This window comes from Borostomias antarcticus, assembly GCF_949987555.1.
Source record: "Borostomias antarcticus genome assembly, chromosome: 5".
NCBI classification, from domain to species: Eukaryota; Metazoa; Chordata; class Actinopteri; order Stomiiformes; family Stomiidae; genus Borostomias; species Borostomias antarcticus.
Window position 1 is genome coordinate 9,630,997 of NC_140238.1, and position 26,993 is coordinate 9,657,989.

At 43.5% G+C, this 26,993-nt stretch overlaps 1 protein-coding gene across 1 annotated transcript in view; it reads left to right on the forward strand.

Annotated features, from left to right (window-relative positions):
* Nucleotides 1–2,136: 2,136 nt before the first annotated feature.
* Nucleotides 2,137–26,993, forward strand: part of ltk (leukocyte receptor tyrosine kinase) — a gene marked incomplete at both ends in the record, with an annotated part of 63,713 nt that continues 38,856 nt past the window's right edge. Inside the window, 9 exons of the mRNA XM_084438883.1 lie at nucleotides 2,137–2,179; nucleotides 2,285–2,437; nucleotides 2,560–2,788; nucleotides 4,686–4,825; nucleotides 6,385–6,525; nucleotides 10,988–11,137; nucleotides 12,263–12,363; nucleotides 12,868–13,028; nucleotides 13,355–13,449. Coding sequence (XP_084295009.1) covers nucleotides 2,137–2,179; nucleotides 2,285–2,437; nucleotides 2,560–2,788; nucleotides 4,686–4,825; nucleotides 6,385–6,525; nucleotides 10,988–11,137; nucleotides 12,263–12,363; nucleotides 12,868–13,028; nucleotides 13,355–13,449 — 1,213 coding nt within the window. The remainder of the gene's footprint in view (nucleotides 2,180–2,284; nucleotides 2,438–2,559; nucleotides 2,789–4,685; nucleotides 4,826–6,384; nucleotides 6,526–10,987; nucleotides 11,138–12,262; nucleotides 12,364–12,867; nucleotides 13,029–13,354; nucleotides 13,450–26,993) is intronic.

Sequence of the window (26,993 nt, forward strand, 5' to 3'; positions counted from 1 at the left end):
GATGGTGTGCTGGATTTGAGATACATTTTTGTGGTGAATTGGGCCATTATAGGCATGATAGTGCATTTATAAACTCTCCACGCTCTTCCTCTCTCCCTCGCACATTGAAATTCATCGACTCACCACCTGCGTCGCCATTTCCCCCTGTCTTCAGAAAGGGTGTACACCATGGTCAGAGTGGGTGTAAATGTCCACACTTTTTCCCGTCGAGTTTTGGTTTGATAGATCACATACCTGGCGGAGAAAAGTGTGTACGCACAAAATGGGGGAAAAAAGGTATACTGTAGAAAGAGGTGTATACACAATGATAAATGAGGCCCCAGGGCCGTGCGCACATGTAACCAAGTTGAATTGGTTAAACTCACTTGTCAGTATAAATACCGCCCACCCGCACCATCGACTCGCTAGCTTTTCGGTGGCATAGCTGGCTAAAGTGGTGTTTTGGCATGTCATACGACCCACGATCAGGATAGTGCAAAATACAATGGGGAAGCTATACTACAGTATACAATACACAATACAATCCCCAAAAATTTACAAAATAGACAGTGAGGGTGGAAACGATACTGACGAACGGCACAGTGAAACCTGTGACACACAAAGGAATCACACACAGACATTTAAAAGTTCAGACAGAAGTCAAGCATGCCCAAACGAAATTCTTAAGAGGGTGGAGCACCAGACTCCACCTGTCATATCTCGTAGCATCAGTAGTGGATATAAAATAACACAAGAAAATATGCATGGGATGCTATTATTCATTCAGTGAACACCATCCGGGGAAGGGTGCACAACAGAGCTATCTGAGCAGGACCAGGCACATCAGAGACACTATTGGAAAGACAGCACTCTTGCTTTGTAAAATAATGAAAAAAACATTTAAATATATTACAAATGATACCCATATTATTGTATTTCAACCCTATAATATGATACAACTGTAGAATTGAAAAAAGTGAATGTCAGAATCTTCGTGAAAACTGTAAGTGGGATTTAAGAAGAAAATGCTTCGTAACAGCAGTTGGTGAATGAGGCCCATTGTCATTCAACAGCAATAAAACGAGACTTGATTTAATTTTACAGCCAACCACTTCCCATTGGCCTATTTCTGGCCAATTCCGGAGGGCTTCCTTTGGCTTCCTTATTAGTGCTTTCCCACCAAAAAAAACACTCTCTCACCCCCTCCCCTCAGATAAACCCACTCTCTCATCCCCTCCCCTCAGACAAACCCACTCTCACCCTCAGACAAACCCACTCTCTCACCTTTCTCAATGATAATGGCGATATAGATGATGCCGGGGAGAAATCTTCCTCCTGTAGGAAACAGGTAAACAGCCTAGTTACAGATAATGGAGCTGCTGCTAACTGTTTCTAAATCTCTGTAATGATTGAAATATTAACCGTACTGGGAGCCAGTCCATGGACTGACATTGTTTGGAAAATGTGTGTATGTGTGTGTGTGTGTGTGTGTGCGTGCATGAGAAATATAGAGTGAGAAAAGAATTAGTGAGTGGGATGGAATGGCCAAAACATTCTTACAGGAGGTGTAACTATATCTCATACTTTCTCTGCCCTGAAGAAGACAGTGAGGTCGAAATATGTTGGTTTTTAGATTTTTAGCCCAAGATGATTAAATAAAGGCTTTTTTCTCCTACCTTCCTCGCCTTCTGTTTTTGAGTGCCTGGAGACTGCTGTTTTTGCATTGAAGTTTCCCTCCCAAACTCCAAGAGCACCTGAAAGACTCCTATTACCTTGTTCTCACCCGAGCGCCAAGTTGAATCTGCTCTTGTAACTATATCTCGTTGGTTTCTGCTGTTCTCTTCAGCTTCACACTGGGTCCTTGGTGTTGACAGCTGTATGATACAGTACTGTGTGCACACACTGTGTGTGATAGTGTCTTGTTCAGGACATTCGACATGTGGACAGGAGGGGCCGGTAATCGAACCGTGATCCTGCGGTCATTGGACGACCCGAACTACTTCCTGAGCCACAGCCGCCCATTGACCTCATCATGCAAATATGTGTCAATGTTACTATGTGTCAATGTTACTGTTAGTTACTACAGTATGGTGTGGTGCTGATCTTATTGCTGTGTGTGAATGGGCTCAGAATGAACAACAAGAGAACATTCAAGCCATGACGTTCATGTTTACTGTGAGTAATGATGACGTTGGTATTAGTAAGTGCTGTGTTGTGTAATAGATTTACTACATGATGGACCTGGTTCCTTACTATCCATTGATCAGTCACTGACCTAACTCCACCGTCTGGCCCCACCCTGCAGCTACTTCCTGTGATTTTGAGTCGGCCTGTCCCTGGACCCTGTCCAATCACAGCGTCCGAAGCGACTGGCGGATCAAGTCACCACAGCAACAGAGACCAAGCACACAGACCGACTTTAGGCCTTTGTCTGACCACTCTGAGGACAGCTCTGATGGTGAGGAGAAGAGGATGACCATATTCTAGAGTTAATGACCATATTTGTACAAGATATGGCCTTATGACCATAATATGGATTCAGAATCCCACTAACCCAGGTGTTCTTCCTGTTTCCCTTAGGTCACTTCCTGCTTCTGAGCCCCTCCTCTGCCTCAGAGGCCTCTGGGAACTGTGAATACCACCTGACCAGTCCGGTGTTGCTAGGCAGCGGTCCGCTGTGCTATCTGCACCTGGCTCGCTATTGGTCGGGCCCCTGGGTGGTGAACCTGTCGGTCCTGGTCAGACCTGCCCACTCAGAATCCATCATCAGTTCTTCAGTCCTCAGAGCCAGAGGACCATATGGCGGCAGGTCAGAACGGTTCAGTTTCCTTGATTGCTTATCCTCTTCCTGTCCACTTACCTGAAAATGACACAGCACAAGACAGTCCAGGGGCTGTTTAGAAGGAAACCTCCCCTTCAATCCTGATTCAGCCTCTCTAGCCCTACCCTCAAGCCCAACTCCTGTAGCCCCTACATCTCTGGCCTCTAGCCCCCAACCTCTCGAGACAGCTCCTTGAAGATTTGAAAGGGTCATAGAATAAATTACGTACAGATCCTTTTCCAGGAACTTGTGAGTTCTGATACATCTGATTCATCTAAGAGAGAGGGGAGGGGTTGAGGGAGGGGAGAGAGAGGGAGAGAGAGAGAGAGTGTGGGCGTCTTGATCATAGTCTGTGGCTCTGGGCTCCTGTACTATCCAAGCTGACCTGCAGTAGTCTGAGTGTGATTAGTGGAGGTTATTGCCACTGTGCCCATACCTGTTACCTCCCTACATCTCTGCTGGTGGATGGAAGTTGCTGTCTGGCTGGATAGTGGTCAGTATGTAATGCTGTTATATACCGAGCATGCTTTCAGCTTGGGTTAGCCTAAGTGGACTTGACACAACCTTTAGTACCACATATCCAGTAGAAAAGCCATGGAGTCCATTAAGCTTCAGATTGGAATAGGATAAAGGATCTGACTAATATTCAACAGAGAGGTGATCATCTTTCCTGACCTGAGCACCTGTTGTACAGATGTCGTTAATATTCATCAGCTGTAACATTGAACTTGAAGCACGTCCATTCCGGGACGAGATAAAAGCATTTATGTTTCCAAAAGCTGAACGTCAAAATTTATTTGAGTGTAATAGGCTAGGACAGAGGAGAGAGGGATGGACTAGCCGATGAGATTAGTGGCTTAGTTAGCGGAGGAACTTATTGAGTCTTTTATTTAGAGGGTTTGGTCTGAAATCAGGGACTATACTGTATGAAATTCTTTATTAATGTGGGATAAACCCCTTGAGATGTAACATCTTGTTTACGAGGGGGTCCCACACAAATACACAATACAACACAAACAGGACAATCCAATGTACAACACTGACAAAACAGAAACAACACGTGACAAGAACAACAATTAACAACCTTAGTCTCAACATAAAAGAAAAACAGAAGAAGAAAGACTGAGACCAGTATTGATCCCAGCCTGTTCATATGATGCTTTTTTAAAGGGAAAAACTGAACTTTGATCAGCAGTCCTATTCTGAGATGCATGATAAGTGACTCTCCAGTACTTTTTATGTTAAATGCAATTATGTAAGTCAATTTGGATAAAGGTTTCGGCTAAATGACTAAAGTTATGTGAACAGCCAAAGACATGCAATGCTGTTGCTAACTAGCCAAATAATGAATCTTACAGTAGCTGTGTGTTGCTGAAAGTTGGTGGTAGTCATATTATTGGTTGAAATTGGTTCAGTCTAACTACTGTATGTAAGCAGACATTTTGTTTTACACGCACACACAACAATACACGCACACACAACAATATGCATAATAAATGTAATTGCCACTGGAGGTTTGGTCCTGATGTCTGCCAAGGTCATTTTTCACTTCTTTATAGATTATGAAAGTGTAAATTGTAAGCTTTCAAATGCCATTGAAATCTGCAAATATTTGAAGAAGATATGCTTCTGTGAATGTTGGTACACCTGAAATCACTAAGCAGAGAAAAAGGGCTTCAAAGAGTCAGAACTGTTCACACTTGTCACAAGACATGGAATTTGACAACAAAATATGACAAATGTAGTGATCCTTAATGGTTGTTTATATTGATTGAGTTATTTGCAACTTTAATTTAAAAAAAAAAAGAAAAGAAAGAAAAGAAGGAAAAACCTATTTAAAAAAAAAAAAGAAAGAAAAAATCTCATCTGTGATTGGTTGTGGCAGGGAACAGTGGGAGGAGCTGGAGGCACTGATTGGGCGAGTGGAAGAGCCGTTCCAGGTGACCCTGCTGTACCCCTCCTGCCTGGGCAGGGAGCAGACCTCTCTGGCCCTGGACTCCCTGGAGCTCCGCGACTGTGACCTGGGTGAGTTCACACTCTTCCCAAATGGAAATGGAAAATGTATTTGTATTCACACCAAGCAGAGACATTGAAACAACCTCTCAGTGAAACAGACTTGTCCTCCTCTTTGTATGTATGTTGTCTAAAGAATCATGTCTGCTGTCCATGGCTGCAGTAAGAGATGGGAAAATACATTACATTATATTACATTACAGTAATTTAGCAGACACTTTTATCCAAAGCAACTTACAATAAGTGCATTCAACGTAGGTAGTCAAGAGATAGAACTCAAAAGTGCATCTCCTTTCTAAACAAGCGTCTAACCAGTGCTAAAGTAAAAGTGCAAAAACAGCTAAATACAAATAATAGATACAGGTACTTACATTAGGTGCTTAAAGGAATGGTCAGGGTAGTACTTCTTGAAGAGGTGAGTTTTCAGCCTGTGGCGAAAGATGGGCAGCGATTCCGCTGTCCTGACGTCAATGGGGAGTTCGTTCCACCACTGTGGTGCTAGGGCAGAAAAGAGACATAATTGGGTTGATCGGCTTCAGGGAGCAACCAGTCGCCTTGAGTGTAGTGGTTGGGAGGGGGTGTAGGGCTTGACTATGGCCTAGAGGTAGGAAGAAGCTTTTCTTTTCATTGCCCTGTAGGCTAGCACCAGAGTCTTAAACTGGATGCAACCTGCTGCAGGAAGCCAGTGTCGAGAACGGAGGGGCAAGGGAAGTTGTCTGGGAGAACTTGGGGTGGTTGAACACCAGGCGAGCTGCAGCTTTCTGGACAAGCTCCAGAGGTTTGATGGCTGATGAGCGGGGCCCCTATGAGGAGGGAGTTACAGTAGTCCAGGCAGGAGGTGACAAGAGCCTGGCTGAGCACCTGTGCCGTTTCTTCAGTGAGGAAAGGGTGAATCCTCCTGTTGTTGAAGAGCAGGAATCTGCAATAGCGCGTAACTGATGCGATAAGTGCCGAGAATGACAGTTGGTCGTTCAGGGTCACACCCAGATTCTTCACAGTCCAAGATGACCAGGCATCATTGGTGATGGCCAGGTCACGGTGTGGGCAATCCTTCCCCGGGAGGAACAGCAGCTCTTCTCCAGGTTGAGCTTGAGGTGATGTGTCGCCATCCACTCCAAGATGTCAGCCAAGCACGCAGCATTGTGTGCCTCCACTTGCATGTCAGATGGGATAAATGGCAGGACGAGCTGGGTGTCATCTGCATAACAATGGTAGGAGAAACCATGCGAGCGAATAACAGAAGCCAGTGATGTCGTGTAAAGGGAAAAAAGAAGTGGACCCAGAACTGAACCTTGTGGAACCCCTGTAGTCAGCCTGCGTTGTTCCGACATGCAGTGCAGAACTGTTCCAAGAGAACTGACAACACTCAGTTCCATCAGAAAGAAATCGAAACCACCACACCTCAAATGCATCGACAAGGTTTATGAATTATAATTACTGTAAACTGTTGGGCAAATGATGAACTACATTAAGAAGTCTAATCTGTGATATCACTAATAGTACAATATGAAAATTCAGAAAGTTGATGAACATGGTGCAGTAATGGGTGTTTCTTCTGTATATCTGTCCAGGTCACCATGATTTTGAGCTGGGGTCAGATTGTGAGGAGATCAACTCGTTCCACTGTGATGACAGCAGCTGTGTCGACAGGACACGTGTGTGTGACTTCCACAGTGACTGCCCCCTAGGGGAGGATGAGGGCTTCATCTGCGGTAAGTACCAGCTTCAGCTCTAACAGCTACCGCAGTCAGTGATGTATTAATGCATACATTTTTCATATTTATTTGATATTTGTACAATATGCAATGAAAAGTTTAACATCCTTGTCAAGGAAAATATTGAGTCTATGCAGAGACACACATGAAGTAACACTAAGACTGTTGTGCTGTTCTTTTCCTACTTGTTTGTTCTTCTCTGAGAACAACATCCTCCAGACATTCTAAGAGCTAAGATAAGGTATATGGCAGGAAAACACTCCAGGGACATACAGTATCTGTGCTGAATTTATGGTCCTAATGTTTAATCAACTGTTGTCTCGAGTTGAGTTCAATAATTTACATTTCAGATAACTCCTGTATAATTCCACTGATGTTGATCACTTGCTGCCCTGAAATCCCTCCTCTAACGCCCATTTTGGAGTTTTGAATATAATGTTATGCTGACGATATTAGTGTCGTTCTTGGCAGAAACATGTCTCCCTCCAGCAAGGTTGCAACTGTAGGTTTGGAAATAAAGAAACCATTTATTGATCTTTGAATCGAACCTTGGCAAATCCTTTGCTCATTATTTCTATTTATGTAAATGGATCAAAATGATCTATAACAATTTTCAATTTGGGGCTTGAACCTACAACCCTGAGATTAAGATTCTCATGCTTTATCAACTGAGCTAGTCATGTGGCCAATGGGGTTTGAACCCACATCTCCAGTGGATACCAAGCCCTCAGCTATTCACGTCTCAAGCAAGGTTACTTAGTTATGTGATGTGATGTTACCAAACCACTCTAGAGACCTATTCAATCTGTATGTTTTGATACAGAGAAACACACACAATACTACCTTTTTAAAGTTGTCTTAGCGAGGTTGACTCACCATACCAGGCCAAGTATTGTGTAAAAAAAAAAAAAAACACGAGTAGAGTAATTCTAGCCTGGTGTCGCCATCCTGATCACGTGAGCTCGTTCTATTTCACTCTGTAGATCAGTCTGGTCATCCTTCCGTTCAAACGTCCGTTCCACCCAACCAGATTTTGGTCAGGCCAATCACAACCATTTATCTAATATGGGGCAGGTTTGATACAACGACTGTGCTGTGGTTCAGAAGGTAGAGCGGGTCGTCCAATGATCGTAGGGTTGGTGGTTCAAATCCCGCCTCCTCCAGTCTACATGTCGAAGTGTCCCTGAGCAAGACACTGAACCCCCAATTGCTCCCAGTGAGCAGACTAGCGCCGTGTATGGCCTGCCGGCGCCACTGGTGTGTGAGTGTGTGTGTGAATAGGTGAATGAGAGGCCATTGTAAAGCGCTTTGTCCCTCAGGGGTGAGAAAAGCGCTATATAAGTGCAGCCCATTTACCATTACCATTTACCACTTGGGTGATACAATGATACTATGACTATCCAATGTTTCATTGCTCTGATTGGTTGTAGGTCTATCCAATTGCGTCCAGAGGCATTTTGCTCTGTGACCGTTGGGAATCTAAAATAAACGTAGACTTGCAGACCCTTCACATTTTTGAGAATTGGGTCTGGCGAAGAGTAATTTCCCCTCGCATCTTAAATTCACATCACAGTTCTTGTGATTGGATAGAGTCCCATTGGTTTGCATTTTGAGTAAATGAGGTCCTGTAAGTGAATGTGTTGATGGAGTGAGTCTGCAGGGAGGCGTGGCGTGGCAAGGCACAGGGACAGAGATGGAGAGGGAGAGAGATCCTAGCCCCCCTGGCAGCCTGCCTCCCTCCTGCATTAGCTGGATTCAAATGTAAGACTGTGCTAAACTGTTTATCCCATGACTGGAGGCTATGGATTAGACTACCAGGGTAAGAGAGAGAGAGAGAGAAGAGGAGAGGGGGAGAGGAGAATAGAGGAGAGAAGATAGGAAGGCAGGGGAGGAGCAGAGAAAGAGAGGGGAAGAGAGGAGCAGAGGAAGAGGGGGGAGGGGAGGAGAAAAGATAGGAGGGGAGAGGGGGAAAGGAGAGTATAGGGGATGGGAGAAGAGAAGAGGGGAGAAGATAGGGGATGGGAGGGGAGGAGAGAAGGGCAGAGGAATGAAGAGGATAAAGGGGGAGAGGGAAAAGGAGGACAGGAAAACTACTGCAGCAACTACTACCACTGCCGACTCCATGAAGGATTTTCCCATTTTTTGTCTTTTTACTGGGGCTAATTTAGTTTTCTAGGTTTTATCTCGTTTCTTATCTATCTCTTTATCTCACTTAAAGGGGTTAAGTCACACTTGTAGGTTTTTATATTTGAACAAGAGGGCATTGAAGAAACAAGATTAACGTATTAAATATGTCTGTTCTTTAGTTTTGGAGAAAAAGGCATGTTAAATGTATCGTTCTATTTTCAACTGGTTGAGAATGTTCTCCTCTAGCAAAGCCACACAAGGATAACCACTCCCCTATCATTTCATTTAGCTAGCTAGCTAAGAGGAGAGGAGGAGGGACAGGAGGGGAGGAGAGAGGAGAGGGGAATATGAGGGGATAACAGACAGGAGGTGAGAAGAGAACAGAGGGCAGGATAGTAGAGGAAGAGGAAAGTAGAGAGGAGGAGAGAAAGAGAAGGGGAAAGGAATGGAGAAGAGAGGGGGAGAGGGCAAAGGAGGACAGGAAAACTACTGCATTGCCGACTGCATGAAGACCTGAGGTGTCAGGATTTTCCCATTAGTCTTTTATTGGGGCTAATTTGGTTTTCTACATTGCTGTGCTCTTATCATTATGCCTCTATCTCACTTAAAGGAGTAACATGGTCAAAGTCACACTTAGTTCTTTAATGCTATTTGAACAAGGGGCATTGAAGAAACCTGATTAAAGTATTAAATATGTCCGCTCTTTAGTTTTGGAGAAATAGGCATGTTAAATGTATCGCCCTATTTTCAACCAGTTGAGAATGTTCTCCTCTAGCGAGCCGCACAAGGATAACCACTCCCCTATCTTTTTATTTAGAGAGTTAGCTAGTTAGTTTGCCTTCATAAGGATGTGATAGTTGTGCTTTTTTTTCTTAACTTGGCTAGTTGGCTAGAAAAAAATATTATTGATCTATATAAGTAATATTATTGGTATATAAGTCAGCGTCCTTCCATTAGCTATTAAAAATTACTATTTGATGGCTACTAGCGCGTAATGGTTTAACAGTACTCTAAAGAGTAATCCAACAGTGGCCATGTTAATTCTAAATTACCCTCCATAGACAAGAACAGAAGTAATTTGCTTAGATTCTGTGAAAATGTTAGTCTTTCTATGAACAGGGAGTGGACAGGACAATCTCTCTTCCTCTCTCTCTCTCTCTTTCTTCAATCAGTGAATAATTTTGAAAAAAAAGAATGCCGCTGCCTTGGGTCAAAGCTGTAAAAATGTGAAAATCATAGTCCAGGTGCTGTTCAAGGGTGGGCTGGTTCATAGAATTGAAAAAAGCTAAAACACCGCACTAGCCAGGGTAGGTGGACTAGGCGGCAAGAAGCTGGTCCCGAGGCACTGTATAGTTAAAAGTCCTGTATTTAAATCTGGACACGCACCAACGCGTTTCGACGACTGTCTTCATCAGGGTATGGGCATGCAAGGTAACAGGTGTACTATTAAAAACAATCAATGGGTGGTCATGTGACCAATTAGGTGTGGGAACAAACCAACAAAGGGGGGAGGGGGGGGGACACAAATGGGGAAAAGGACATGAGGCCCAGGATGAGCATAAACATAATCAAAATATACAATAAGGTGGCAACAAAGGTTAAATGGAAAAACGCTTTCCAAAAAAAGAGAATGAAAAATAAAGAAATTATGCATGCACAACAGTGGATCAATCATAGAAGGCAAAGACAACGTATTTACAAAAGTTTTCAAAATTAATACATGTAAATGCAAAAAGCAAGTAATAGAAATACATAATGGAACTAAGGATAATCATGAACAAACAAGTAATAAAATTATATAATGGAACTAAGGATAATCATGAACATTAGAAATAATATGAGGAGGGGAATGGCCCAGGATCACCCACACATGGGATGAGGGTTATGTGGAGCATACAGTGTGTAGGAAGCTGGCTAGAGGCTAGAGGAAAGGGGAAAAGTCAATCTCCTCGTTGAGGCCTAGGTGGGAGGTGGCTCTGAGTGTCTATCCAAAACGTCTCCTGTTGCAGGAGACGTTTGAGCCTGTCGCCACCTCTGGCGTGGTTGTGGACCACTTCAATTACCATGGCCTTCAAGGAGTCAGGGTTGGTGTGCCCAGCAGACTTGAAGTGCTGGGCCATGGGATAGTTAGGGTTATGAGTCCTAATGGCGTATTTGTGCTCTGCACAAGCCTCCGCTTGGTGCGACCAATGCAAGCCTCCTCTTGGTGCGACCAATATAAAAGCAGCCGCACTCACACTCAAGTCTGTAGAATAATGTTCTATGAATACTGTGACTCATTAAAAACTGTCAAGTCTCATGCTGCGTGTGTCACATGCAATGTCTTCCCCAGATGCTCTACCATTTGGTTCCCACTGTGCATTTGAGGCGGGGCCCTGTGGGTGGTCAGTGACTAATGAGCTGTCATCGTGGAGGAGGGTCACAGGGGAGGAGCTTACGTACAGCGAGGATATGCTGGGGACAGCTCTATACAACTCACCAGGTGTGTATGTGTGTGTGTGTGTGTGTGTGTGTGTGTTTATGTGCGTGCATGCGTTTGTGTGCATTTGTGTATTTGTCCTAAGGCAGACCACTATAGGCGTACTGTATATACCCACAGATGAGCCCTCAAACTTTCTTTCCACAATTCTCTTCCTCAAGTACTCATGCTATGGAACTCCTTATTTTCATTGACATCCAAACAGTATTTTCATTTCCTAGATAGTTTCCAACTATCAGGGAGGCCTCAGGGCTTAGTGTAGGAATATCCTGGGAGGCTAGCAGAATATTTTACTGGACTGTGGATAATTGTGAATCACTGGAGGACCACTGCAGTGGACTGTGGGGCCCAATGTGCACTAAATAATGTTACATTAAATCCAATTCTGTTATTACTGTAGACTGATTTCCATATATCGAGTCCAGGACCTCACTTAGCAGCCTGCTGATCTCTGTCCAACTGGCCAAGCATGGCTGATGGCAGGCAGGATTTACTGTTCCAGTCTGGAACCAGACTCTTCCAGTCTGCTCTGCTCAGTGAGCTCCATCAGTCATACCCCTGCCAACAGCTGCTCTAGGTCTTAAGACGCCCGCACACCGCAGTCGACATCACCACGCCACACCGCATCACACCACGCTGTGCAGTTTCAGTTATTTAGCTCCCATTGTTCTCTAAGGAAGCCCACACACTGGCGTCATTCCACAAGCAGCCAACGTTAAGTTCGACATTATATGCTGTGTAATGGTTTTGGACACATAATAAAATAATTTTCCAAATTGCTCACAGCTGCCAGAGGAAAAATATGTACAGTAGTGAAACTTGTACTAGGTGCTAAGAGTCCCTTTGGTTTCACCTAGCAACTAATACAAGCGGTGTCTCACTTCTATCTAACTTTAGCCACTCTTCAGACAACAGTATGAGGATGTATGGTTCATAAAAAGCATATGATTGAGATTGTAACACAATAAAAGCCACATTGAGCTATTTAGATGTACTGTACTGTAAATTACCATTGCTGTCTTGTTGACACCGGTATATCAGGGCTAATCAACTCAGCAGTTGTAGAGGTCTTGCGCCGATGGTTTTGAGCCGGTGTGCGGGTGGCTTTACGGTTATTCTGCTCCCCAGGACACTTCCTGTTTCTACGAGTGAGAGGGGATGGTTCTCAGCAAGAAGCATCCGTCCAGAGCCCCTCCTTCCCCCAACCTGTGTCCAGCACCGCCTGCCAGGTACCTGAGTTCACATCACCACCATCTCCATCACCACCATCACCATCAAGAGCTCTATTACCATGAACATCACCATCATCATCAGCAGCATAATCATAAATATCTCCATCTCAATCACCATCAAGAGCTGTATTACCATCACCATCATCATCACTATCACCACCAGCATAATCATCAACATCAGTATCATGGTCACCAGCACTAACACAACCATCACTATCAGCACCATCCCATCATTATCCCCATCACATCATCATCACTATCACCACCATCACTATCACCAGCACCATCCATCATCACTAATACCATCACCACCATCACCATCACTATCACTAGCTCCACAAACATTTTCACTACTGCATAAACTCACATAATGCAAGCCAAATATTCACAGTAAATACACACACTGCACATAATATTGCATAACACAATGAAAAAATGTGTGTGTGTGCGCGCGTGCACATGTTTGTGTGTGTACATGTTTGTGTGTGTATGTGTTTCCAGCTGCATTTCTCGCTGTACGTGTATGGGGAGTTTAATGGCACGGTGCTGGTGGCAGTGGAGGAGAATGCCACAGCCAGCTCTCCTCTGGTGTGGGTGAGACCTGGGCACTGGAAGGACGAATGGCAGGAGATAACCCTGCAGCTGCCTGGCCTCCTCCACGGGTAACTAGGACACAATGAATAACTCATTCACTTATGTAGGATATATACATACAATACAGGACTTAATGTCGGACCTGGGTCAAAAAGTATCTGAAATCCTTTCAAATGCTTAAAGAGTGTTTGGTTGGAGTCTGCCTGGAGTGTCATTGTGGGTGAGGTTTACATTTTTGGGACTAGCCCATTGGATCCATTGTCAGGAAAGACAAATTCAGCATAGATAAGTATTCAAAACTATTTCATTTAAATATGACAGCACTTCTTACAGTACCAGAAGCACACTAGGTTCGACAGTCTTTCTGAGTGTCCTGTGTTCTCTGTTCTCTCAGGTTTCATGTCAAGGTGACAGCCATGTGGATGCAGGGCTCCAAGGCTGACATTGCCCTTGATGACATCACCTTGGGAGCGGAATGCTTCGACACAGGTACAGGCACACCCCCTCTACATAGACACACAGGTAAAGACACCCCCCTCTACAGAGACACACAGGCAAAGACCCACTCCCTCTACAGAGACACACAGGCAAAGACCCCCTCCCTCTACATAGACACAAAGGTAAAGACACAGTCACTATGTAACGTAGCAGAGGTGGTTTGGAACAAGACATACCAAGGACATGTGCCTGCATCTTCAAAAGCCCAGTCTTCCTGACTCCTGGGGACATCCATCTAATTGTAGATGTTTGGTTCGAATCCCACTGAGGACACATGTATCCCATACTCCACAGCAGAGACAAACTGCCCAGGCCTTCTAGGCTTTCAGTGAAGGCCTAAGATGAAAATTAGAAATGGTGTTCAGAGTGCACAGACCTCTGCCCATGAATGCATTTCATGGCTGTGTGCATGCGCACATGTGTGCGAGCAGGACATGTTTGGTATTACTGCATTCGTTAGGTCGAGAGCATTATGCCAGTCGAAGCCCCATGTCTCTGTAACCTTCCCATGTCAAGATATGGTCCGTTTCAATTCCCCCTACTGACAATGAATGGCGGGAATGTTTTGCTACATATCTGTAAGTCCAAAAATGAATGGAGGTGAATGGCCTGGTGCTGTCGCTGGGGCGAAGGTATTGATCAAATAAAATAGAAAAATTGAATCTACTGAGGTGAAAATATATTTCAGTTATAATTATATCTTATTGATTTGGTTGTAATTTACATTGCTTTGGAAGTGAAAAGATTCCTATCAGGATTGTAGATGTTATTGTTAGATGTTGGCTCTTTCTGGGTAGAACAATTTAGTTAACGGTGGTGCATGAGACGATGATGCATGAGACGAAAATTTAAATTCTAAAGAGTGGGACATTTTTTCACAATATTCTCACCACTTCTGAGCCTTCAAGGAAATAGTACAATCCTCTTAAAATGTTGCTGTGTTACTCCTTTGTGCATGTATGTATATTTGTGTATATTAGCTAGTTAGCTAGCTATTTGACTTAAGAGCTGTCTAATGTTTTCACTCACTTGTCTTGCATACGCTGGCATAGATCGGCAAAGCTTGCAATACTTCTTCCTTCTCCTTATCATACCCTAGCCAAGGCCAGTGATCTGGCCAGTGAGGCTGGAAAACTCTCTTTCGTTTTTTTCAGACTCCCTGTCATTATGGCGCAGTGCTTCTGGTGAAAGGTGGTTTTCTTTTTTCAGTAGTTTTTTTTGCCAGGTTTTTGGCCAGCAGCAGGTGCCTTCAGAAACATTTTATTAGCAACCTTGATTAGCGGCTATGTACTAGGTATTCGGCTGGCTTGTCTTCACATTCAAGTTCTCACGCTGGCGCATTACCACAGCCATTCAGAGTAAAGGCTCGGCGGTTTGTTTTTTTGTCACGCAAAGCGTGCTGTGTTCAAGTGCTCCTCAGAAATATCCTATTTACTGTATTTACGAGTTACGAGCACATGAACGGCCCTCCAAGGTCGTATTTACAAGTGGGAAATTGGGAAATAACGATGATACCCGAGTTTACGAGTTGTGACGTTTCATGAATTTCTGGACAGCATGGTGGAAAGAGTGGAAACCCTGGCAGCAATTGACGGTAAAAAATTATAGGCTATAGTTCGTTATTCTGTTCTGCTAACAAGTCTAGCTAAGCACATTTTAGCAATATAGCTAGCTAGCTAAGCAACTTTAGCTAATTATACAGTTAATTAAGCTAAATTAACACAGAGAAAACGTGTCGTTCAACCTGGAAAGCATAGCAAAACAAACGTTTTGTCGGGGCTGATCATTGCGTCTCTGACTGCAGCCGTGGTGCCAGCCTATTCTCCAAAAATGATTTGTTCTCGCGAATCTCTCAAAAATGTGTTTTATTATGGGAAGACAATTGTAAGCTTGTATATCTTGTGTGTGTGTATATATATATATATCAGTGGCGGCTGGTGACTCATTAAACTGAGGAGGACAGGGGTAGGGATGGGGAGGATTTTATCGATACCGATACTGCTTATCAGTACTGATACTAAACAATACTCTTATTGATACTATACCCTACCACTTTGGGGGTCATAGACGTCTGTTGGCCTTCATTTACATAGTAGACTGTCACTGTAATATATTGATCCTGTGTGATACTTGTACAGTCATTGCTGGTTATGGCTACTTTTGACACATTGGCAAGCTCACCTATGATATTTCTCTTTTCAACTGCATTCTAAGCAGGTATGGGTGTCTGATGTGCCTCTGGTAACTGGGGTTAAGGGCTGTGGTCATCTCCATACAGTAACAGTTAAAGGTACTCCGAGGAGTTTATTTTTGGTTACGAAACAGTCTCATTTTAATGTGGGTGAATCTACATTACCCACACTTGTTTGTGTCCATTTTCGACATGTCGTTTCTTGTATGTAGTTTATTTTTAGATTATTATTTCGTGGTCGGGTCGTCCAGAACTTCCTTGGAATGATGAAACGATTTACTGCAGTAGCCTGTACCCCGCCGACAACACAAAGAATAATTTAAATATGACCGTTATATATTGTCAAAAGTAACGTTACTAGTAAGACCTATGTAATGACCTCGGCGGTGGTGATTGTTCCATCTTCAAAACATCCGGCTCAGGTAGCTGAGGTTTACGAGGAGGCACATGGGAAATGTGGTCTTTTTGGGTGGATTTTTGGCCTATATAGCCTACAACATAGGATGTTGTGCTGTGGTCATTTTCATTAACACATTTGATTAATCAGTGAATAGTATTAAGTCCTTTTTGATCGTTTTCTGTTTGCAGTGTTAAGTGTAACCTTATGCAGCCTCAAAAATGTAATGGTTACAGCAGTCAAACTGTGAATGTCTTCATGTAGTTGTTTGTTCTAGTGTTGCACGATATACCGGTACCAACGGTCTACCGTGGTGCCAAAACGTCACGGTGCCAACTATACTATAAGCTCTATACAACGGTACTACCGTGGAATACGGTACTACCGTTGAACACGGCAGGGGGACAATGTGACCTCTGTTCCCAAATTCACTGGTTTCTGCTAATGAGAAGACTGGCTTACGACACCGTTGTGCAGCTCCCAGTGTGTTGGCTCGCGCACACATGCAACTCCGCAGTCACAATACATAGGCTATTGACGTTATCTGTATGCCTGGGCGCGAGCCAGTCTTGTTCTCAGTAGGCTATCGTAATGTCAGAAGCGTCAGAAGCGTTCTCTAGCTCCGAGTCCGTACCATCAAATGTAACATTATTGAAGAAAGATAACTCTAAGGGGCGAATTCACTAAAGGATTGCGCAGCTTTTCCTGATGCAAAGCCTGTGCAAATAAGTCAAAAATAATGTTTGCTATTCACAAAGCCCTCGCAAAGGGTGAAATACGGTGTTAACTGCGTTGCCTTCATCATTGCGTTTCTCTGCGCCGGTGTTAGCTGATATTTAAATTAGGTAATATGGGCGGAGAATGTTCCCCTTTCTATGCAAATGAACATTTTTGCAAAACCCGCCCAATTCACAAAGATCGGCGCAAATTGCCTCACGCAGTTAAAGTGAAATTAATTGCGTTTTCAGAGACGTGGTTGTATTTAAGCACAAGGGGTGTGTCGCGGCCAGCCTTTCCGCTGATCATGGCAGCAGTGATTGTTGCGAGGCGAATTCGGCATCGCAATGCCAGGCATGTTGTTCGTGAGAGAATATTTAGAAGAAGGTCACTTTTTGATTTAACACTAGAACCACCGTGGTAGCTGTTTGGACACCAGAGCGCGCAGCTCTTCAGCCAACTGGAGGATGAAGTCGCGTCTGGGGAGGCTCAGTTGACTATGCGTCTCTCCATCCGTCCCCAGCGAGTCCAAGCTCCCCCAATGAATAATACTTATTTATAATAGCCTACATAGCACGAAACTGTGCGTATAATAGTCTATACGCGAAACTGCGCATTCCCTATAGCTGTTCATTGAACGGCTGGGGGCCGATATAGGTATAAATAAATAAAAACATAGCCTACACAATATTTTTTTTATTTGAATGGTCTTGAAAATATTTTGCTTTTGTATCATAGGTGACGGCAGGTATCATCTTCAGCCATGGATGATGACTCCCGTGCGTAATCCTTCCAACGTTGGAGAGGCGGCGTACAACTGGGCTCACATCAGGACGCGCGGTGTGATTGAGTGCACATTTGGAATCCTGAAAAGCCGTTTAGATGCCTAGATCGTACCGGTGGGGCAATGTTATACACTCCCCCAAAAGTATGCCAGATCATCGTGCTGCAACTTGCATAACATAAAATGACAATTTTTCCTTTGTTCGTCTTTTCAAATCATTCCACCTCCGTTTGCAGTCTTCCGCGTTTACACACACAAATGGCACTGACTGATTGGGAAATTAAACCCCAAATATGATTTTTTGCTGCAGTCGTGATATTTTTTGAACCTCGTCCGTGAGGCCTTCAAGTTCGCTGTCTGAAAATCGTATCTTTCTTTTTCTGTCTGCCATCGTCCAATGATATGCATACGAGTTGTATGCGCTGTATGCGCAGTATTTATAGTCATTTCCTATATCAGCAGCAAATTGCACTCAGCCGCAAACACCGAATGGGCGTGTTTGCGCTGGGATATTATTAGCGCAATGTCTTTAGTGAATAGGTTTTTAAAACGGAGCACATAGCTGGCGCAACTGACGCGCAATGTAATGGTGCAATTAGCGGGCGCAATTTGCTTTAGTGAATTCGCCCCTAAAAGTTTAATATGGAAGTATTTTGGTTTTAAACCATATAAACAAGGAAACGCCGTAGAAGATGGCCGTCCGTTGTGCAGGTGATGCAGCAATGCCGTACAGGCAAAATGAGACATCAAACTTAATAAAGCATCTACAATCTTGTCATCCAGACCTTGCACTGGAATACAAGCGAGCTGATGAGGTTAGAATGACTTTTTGTTATAACTAGCAGTGTTCTTGCCATTAGCTAATATTACAAAAATTAATGAATAAATATCTTAGCTAAAGCGTGTGCTGCTGTTGCTAGCTAGCCAGCCAATGCTAGCCAGCTGCCTAGCTAATGAAGTAACGTTAGCCTACCTGCTGTCATGCACAGCTGTTGAATGAAATTTGTCGTTCTCTCCATGGTTCTCTCATTCCAACTCCAAACTCCTTAAAATAATGTGAGCTAGATTATGTAGTCTGAGACGAATCCAATGATATCCACCTCTTGACATTTGGTCGTTTGATCTGGTTTTGACTTAAACGAAAGTGAAAGCTAGATAAAGCATATTGATGTCACTGCCATCGACCAAAACCCAGTGGCCCTCTGCTGACCTTTACTGGTGGTTGGTGATACTACACTTGTGTGTATACATGGCTGATTCTGTTGTTGTTGTTAGATATGCTTTTTAAATATTGAATATTAATAATTCAGAATATACATAATATCTTTTTACTTACCTGTAGAGTTTCAATGTAATGCGTTAAATGCATGTTATTCATGCACCACTCATATAAAGTGATTACACTGTACTGTAATGTACTGTAAATACATTGCACGTTCATAAAAATAAAATAAAAATGTAAATGCTGCGGTATCGTGATACTACTTGGTATCGTGATACTTTGGCTGGTATAGTATCGCAGGTCAAATATTGGTATCGTGACAACACTAGTTTGTTCCAAGGTCCATCTCCCATAGTTTCACAAAATTCGCTTGGAAACACTGCAATATGTACCGTTTAGCAGATGTAATAGTTATACACACAGCCTACTGTAATTTGCACAGACAGACGAACGTACTTTACTGATGGTTTTAAGTATTTATTTATAATGATTAAAAAAAAAGATAATTAAAAGTAAACAATTATGTGGGGACTCATGGCCATGGAGCACATACAGTAGAACTGACAGACACTACTGGGACAGCTACATCCACAATAGGATATAGGACAGAACAGACCCACTGGGTGGTTTGGCTGGGGAGGATGAGAGGAGGGAGAGGAGGAGGGGGGGTGGGAAGGGGATGAGGAAGAACAGTGAAATTAATGGACAATGTGATGGCAACAAATATGTCTTGGTACAAAAATGTAGCCTACTTAGCCTATGTATACTAAACTAACAAAAAAAGGAGCAATAGCAGTATGTTCATCAACACATAAAAATAACACTGATTTATTTGAGCTGTTCTTATTAATAAAAAATAGTGCTTAGTTCGTTGAAGTTGCAATCCAGAGGAGGTGTAGGCCAAAGCAACTTCACCCACTCTGGGTTGTGGCTTCAAGGGCCCGCGAGATGTTTCTTAAAAAAAAGGTCATTACCCACCAAAGTGGATAAATGACATCCATCAGGCTCAAATAAATCAGAGTTGTCATGTTTTATTTCAGGATGCCCAACACTGTTGCCGTCCAGTTCCCTAATAAATGTGACCATCACATTGTTCACGAATTTCCGAGCTTTGTTGAGTCTCGCCGGCTTGACAGGGATCCTCTTGTCCACTTGCGTCTCTCGTTGATGGGACCCTGCAGGTCCCGCTGCATCACACTGGCGAGGTCCACACTCAGGTTTTAGCCAAGGTCGTTTCCACGCAGTGGATGAGCAGGACGTCCGGAACTGTTGTTCCTCTGAGGGACTCCTCGAAGAAAGGGACAAGCCTCTTATGTTGTGGGGTGCTAATTTTATATATTTTTGCCATAGACTCAATGTGAATGGACTAGTCTGCCTCGGGCCTTGTAAAGAACTCTGTGAGGATTCCCCAGTGACTGCCATTTTCACCCATAGGCACCTGCTGATGTTAGAATGAGAAGTGCTCAACCACAGCTCAACCAGACCTGCTGTGTTTGACCTGCTTTTAAGCCCTTTTGGAGTGTTTTGCGTTTTCTGTGTGCACTGTCAAGTGTAAGCCAACCCACCTTTGATGCAGTATAGCCTACTCCATACTTTCGGAATAGGCTGCATAAGGTTACACAACACTGCAAACAGAAAACAATAAAAAAGGGCTTAATACTATTGACTGATTAATCAAATGTATTTCAAACTTAAAACTATCAGTAAAGTACGTTTGTCTGCCTGTGCAAATTACAGTAGGCTGTGTATAACTATTAAATTACATCTGCTAAACGGGTACATAATGCAGTGTTTCCAAGCGAATTTTCTGAAACTATGGGAGATGGACCTTGGAACAAACAACTACATGAAGACATTCACAGTTTGACTGCTGTAACCATTACATTTTGAGGCTGCATAAGGTTACACTTAACACTGCAAACAGAAAACGATCAAAAAGGGCTTAATACTATTGACTGATTAATCAAATGTGTTAATGAAAATGACCACAGCACTACATCCTATGCATAATAATAATGCATTTTGTGTATATAGCGCTTTTCACAATACTCACTCAAAATAGTTGTGGGATTGGTGATAAAACTTGAGTGATCATTTGACAGAAATGATTTGCCTTTTCCAGAAATGGACAGACGTGATATTTTGTAAATAACTGGAATTAACTTTATTCACATACAGTACATGGAAATGAGTTGATGTTGTGTAGGCATGAAAATGAAATGATAAACTGTCATTCAGCAATTCCACTATAATAAGCCTACTGGTAATACATCTCCGCACTGGCCTGTGAGCCCCCCGAGCTCGGCGGGTTAGCCGCGAACTTCATGCCGCAATGAGAGATCCCGTCTCTGGGTGAACAGCTGTTCAACTCACCTGGGACCAGGTCACCTGAAGCTATTTCGCCTGGCTGTCCATCGCGTTGTTGTGAACAGAATGAATACCACCTACTAGCAAACAAACATGTTCAGTCACAATTATACTGTTAAAACTAAGATGCCTGGATAAAAAAATATGTTTTCCAACGGATATATTTGATGAAAGTAGATTAATAAGCAAGCCGGTTTTCATTGCTAACTCAGAGCGGGGAGAGCCATGAATGCGTGTTTGCATTTCACATCTGTTCGTGGACTACAAGAACGCGTCATTGATACCTTTGACTGCGCATGTCGCAAGGGCCGATGTAGAAGGCAAAAAAGAAAAATATAGGAATGGATTTTTCCACCTTTTTATTTTAGGTGGGCCCTATGGATCTTATCTATGCCATGGACATGTTAACAGAACAGTGGGGTGGGCCCTCTTCAAAGTAACCAAGCAATTGATGTCAGTCCAATGACCTTGATCCTTGTCACACGCACCTTGCGTGGATAACCAACGTCAATCAACGTCAACGTCAACTTTTCTGTTCGCGGTATCATAACTAGCTAGTCTGAAGATAAAATGTTTCAATGGCAGCAACATTTAGCGATGTTTGCACAGCACTGCTGCTGTACCTCACCATACCCGTTACTGTTGCAAGCATGGAAGGCTCATTCTCCAAGCTCAAGTTGATAAAAACGTATTTAAGGAGCAGCATGGGACAAGAAAGACTCATTGGATTGGCTATACTGATAGAGAACAGCCGGACCAGGAATCGGAACTTGAGCAGTATTGTTAATGACTTTGTTGAGCGCAAGGCCTGTAAGATGATCATCTAATGAGTGAGTGAGTACAGTTCTTTTTTTCTGAGTGGGGTTGGGAATTTAAATCAATGTCATTCTAATGATGTTGGGGAATGCGCCCCTATATGCTGCTGTGCTTTCCGTGATGCTATTTGTTCTAATGACTTACCAACTGCAATTGTGTTAAATTGTTAGTGTATGCTGGCTAAAGCTATGTTGTTTAGTTGGAGAACTCAGGCTGTGGTCCAGGGCAGCCGGCTGTTATTGTGTAGTGCATTTGACGAGTTGTGTGTTCGTGCGTGTGTGCGCATGAGCGTGCATTACTAGGTTTATTTTCGGGTGGGGTGTATGTGTGTGGGTGGGGCCCAAAAAATATATTTGCCCCGGGCCCTCTGACAACCTAGTTAAGCTGGTGTACCTTACGATGTATCTTCAGATGCCCACTAAGGGATAGTTTGGGAAACACTTGTAGGAAAAACCGTGTTGTAGATCGCCAAGGTACATCGTATCTGGGAAGCGTGGCCCTGGTCCATTCTGAGGACATGTCCTAGTCAATGGAGCTGGCATTATTTAATTTCTAGCACCACATTGCGACAGTTTGTGTTTTTATGCAGGTCCTCATCAGAAATCCTTTCCAGACAGAAGATGTGACATATCCCTGGAGACATCCATTGTGGAATGCATTGATCATCTTCATGTCACTCTCAACAACTTGCCAGCTTTCTGAGTCAAACAGCAGAATTGACTTAATATTGCTGTTATACAGTCTGATCTTGGTTTTTAGGCTGTATTGCTTTGACTTCTAGGTATGAAGGATTGCGAATGCACTGCGAGCTTTCCTAAGCCTTATGCTGATGTCATTACTGCATGCATTGTCCTTGCTGAGTAGACTTCCCAGATGTGAACTCCTCAACATATTCAAGAGAGCTGCCATCCACGGTGATTGGCACATGTGTTGTTGAGTTTATGCACATCACTTGGGTTTTGGAGGTATTAATGTTAAAACCCATTTGTTTGGCACATCTGTCAGCTCTATCTGTTTTCTCTTGCAGGTCAGTATGATTTGTGGAGAGGATGGCTAGATCATCAGCATAGTCGAGATCTTCCAGCTGGGTGAAGAGAGTCCACTGGATGCCTCTAGGTTTGTCTGAGGTGGTTTTTTGCATGGACCAGTTAATGACAATCAGGAATAGAATGGGAGAGATGATATATCCCTGGCATACACCAGATTCCACAAGGAACCATTCAGTGAGGTTGCCATTTGTGATCACACTACACTCAAATTGATGGTAAAACATTATCAATGCGATTATCTTTTGAGGAACTCCATAGGATTGCAAAATCTCCCACAGGGTGTCACGGTGTAAGCTAAAAGCTTTCTGAAAGTTTATGAAATTGATGTATAATCGGTTGCTCCACTCCAGGCATTGTTCAATGATGTTCCTTAGTGTGAAGATCTGGTCAGTGCACCCTCTTCCTTTCCTGAAGCCTGCTTGTTGTTGCTTCAACAGTCAGTCGCTGTGTCAATTATGCCTAGCAGAATTCTGCAGAAGACCTTGGATGGTATAGATAGCAATGTGATGCCTCACCAGTTGTTGCAGTTTTGCAGACTGCCTTTCTTTGGAATTTTAGCATTCGGACCATCCACAGGAATGACATTTCTGTCCCAGATGTTTCTGAACAGGTCTGTGAGAACCTTAACTGAGGTGTGGAGGTCAGCGTTCAGCATCTCTGCATGGATGGAGTCAAAGCCTGCAGCTTTCCCATCCTATGTTATTTGGCTGGCACTTCTGACTTCTGTTGCAGTAGGAGGGCCGGTGTTGATGTTGAGTAGGCCTATGTTGTCTGCAGATGTGGGGTTAGAAGGATGTTCTGGTTCAGGGCAGTTGATGACTTCAGGAAAATGCTGCACCCATCTCACTGCCTGTTCACTCTGTTAACAGGTTGTTACAATTTGTGTCTTTTACAGGAGTAGATTTGCTCGTGTTTTGCCACAGATCTGTTTGGTGATTTAATATACAACACTAATTTTGCCTCTTCTTGCTGCACCTTTTGCTTTACAAGCTACTGTAGCATCTCAACAAAGGCCCTTTTGTCAATCCTTGCACTCTTTTTGACCTCCTTATCCTTGGTCTTATAGGCTTCTTGAATCTGTTTCTGGAGCCTCAGTGGCTTGGTGTTCAGCATCTTGGTCTTAAATTGTTTTCTTTGTCCTATTTTCTGCCAAGTGCTAGGTGTCAGCCACTCTTTTCTTCTTTTCTCTGTAGCCCAGGATGTTAGTAGCTGTCTCAACATAGGTGTTCTTGATGGCTTCCCATTTGCTGTGGATATCGGAGTCCTCATCAGTTGATTCAGCAAGGCCGCCAAAGGCGCCAAGAGCACCAAAGCGATTTCTCAGCTCCAACACAAACTCTTTGTTGATCTTCTGACAATTCAGTTTGCCGATGTTGAGTTGTCTCTTTTGTTGACCCTGCTGTTTAACTTACCTGAGCTTCAGCTTGATCTTAGCTATCACCAGGTGGTCGCTGTTGGAATCCACACCATGGCAAACACTAACATCTTGGTGGGACCTGCACCACTTCCCATTGACTAGGATGTGATCAATCTGGTTAGTCCATCAGATGACCCCCAAGTCCACAGCCATGTCTCCCTATACCTGTAGCTTGGTCGCAGCTGTCGGTCACCTATGATCAGTAACATATCGTGTTGAGGGACCTTGGAGACGGTTCGTTGTAGTTCCTCATACTAGTCATCCTTGTCCTCTCTCTCAACTTCATTTGCTGGTGGATAACATTGTATGATGGTAAGTTTGCAATTTCTGGAATTGAAGCGAGCCCTCGTCACTCACAGGTTCCCATTCTACCAAGGTTTTTTGCCTTTTCTTTGGAGACTGAGAGCCACGCCGTGTATGTGCTTGTCTTCATGCCCTGAGTAAAGGACAATCGATACTTCACTGGTTGTTTGCCGTCTAGAATCAGTCCATTGACATTCACTGATTCCCAAAATATCCTGCCTGTACGTTTTCATCTCACTGGTGTTGGCTAGTTTGGATGTCTCATATATGTTGTGTACGTACGTTACATGTTCCTAGGCAGACCTTTGTTTTTGGCCCAAGTAGGCTCTCTGTCGCACTCCTAGCTTCCCGTTGAAGGCTTTCACTAGGACCCTGTTTAGACTTGGTTTTAAAATGTGTTTTGGACGATCAGATCAAAAGCGAGATCAGACAGCGAGAGACAACATAATTTACACCTGTGTCTATCATGCGTCTCCTAATGTGTCCAGCTGACCACTTGTGTTCATATGTAGTAACCATAGTAGCTCACTCACTCACTCCTGCCTGCGTGCGTGTCGCACAGCTGTTCCATGTAAACAAATCAATAGGTTAGCAGATTGAAAAAAGTGTGCACGAAAGCAACCGAAGATGAACTAATGAACAGGGCCGTTTCTTGGCATAGGCGAGATAGGCGGCCGCCTAGGGTGTCAAATGGCCAGAGATGCGCACGAGCAAGAGGAAAAAAAAAAAAAATGTTACGCCCCGCCCCCCCCCCCCCCCCAGCAGCTGCTATCGTTTTGCACACAAATAAGACATAATAAAAATCCTTTCGCCGATCCGTTGACAGCTGTTTTATGAGCTCATCATTCACCTAACATTATAGGTCAGGTAAAAAGATTCTGGCTTATGGAAATCAACACCAAATGAAAGATCAACCAATCAAATTAGCCCACACATACAAAACCACGAAAAATGTTGTCATCAGTCGAAATGTAACCTACAGTACTGTAATCTGTCATTTGTCAAAATCCTTAAAAGTGGTCGTAGGGTAAGCCAGTTCTCGAAGTGCTTACATTGGAATTCCCATTGACATTTTAACATTGAGACGGTTTATCCAATCAAAACTTGTCATGACTGTCCTGTCATTCACATCACCTGTTGATCACGTTTCCCACTTTAGCTGTCTATCTACTGGCAGCATCAATGAAAATGGAAAATGGAGATCTTGAGTATTTGTTGAAAGTTGATTCCAAAATGAAGTGGATTATACGAGTTTGGGTTACGATATAAGCTAGGTCTTTTGTGATTAATTATGATTTGTTATGGTTGTGCGTTTTGCTTTGCCTAGCACTCGAGAGCGTGAACTTTGCTTCCTGGAGCGGTGGGCTAATAGGCCTAGTATCCTACTGTAGTAGGCTAGTAGTAGCCTGAACACTGATTAGTGAAGTAGGGGAGTAGGCTATTGAGTGCTGTGCCCTAAGGGGGTGTATTTTGTCATTCTGTCATTCCTCTTCGTGGTGCTTGGCTATTGTTGTCATATAACGGCTGTTTATTTAGTGTGTCCAAGCTTGGTTGTTTTGACCTAAATATTGCCCTTTTATTCACTCGCTCTCAAATTATTGGCCTTTGTTGACGTGTTCAAAAACATCAGTAGCCTGGGCTACTGTAGTTTTCCTGTATGTTTTTTACATATAAAAATGCCAATGCTCAGCGCCCTTCTGGTGCTGTGAAGCCTCCCATCAGGGCATGCTTTGAAAGCGCACTCCCCAAAAAATTGTGCTTACCCGGTTCTAGGACCCACCAGATGCCACTGTATGTACGCATCATATACAGCGATAGCTGATATCCAGTTAGTGAGTGACATGACATCTCACATAAAGTTAGCTAGCTAGTCAGTGTAAACTGTTGGAGCCAATTTAGGCTATGTTTTGGGAATATATTGATTTGTTGAACCTATTTGCTTTCATTAAAATACATTTTATATTTTGCTTTGGATTCAGAATCTGATCATTCAAAACCCATTCTAAAACCAAGTCTAAATGGGGTCTAGGAGTGGTCATACTGCCAAGGATTTTGCTTGAGTCTACTATAGGGCCAGTGGCAATTGTAGCGTTTGTCATAGTTTCCGTAATGAGTTGTCTTTTTCCGGGGTGGATTTGTTGGCCCCACGCCCAATTCCCAACCTGGAGGACCAGGTGTTGCTTTTCGTCTGACCTCTACCTTAAAACCTGCCCGGCTTGGTTGAACCTGCTGGGGGGAAGGGGGGTGACCCCCCCACCGGTATAGCCTTCAT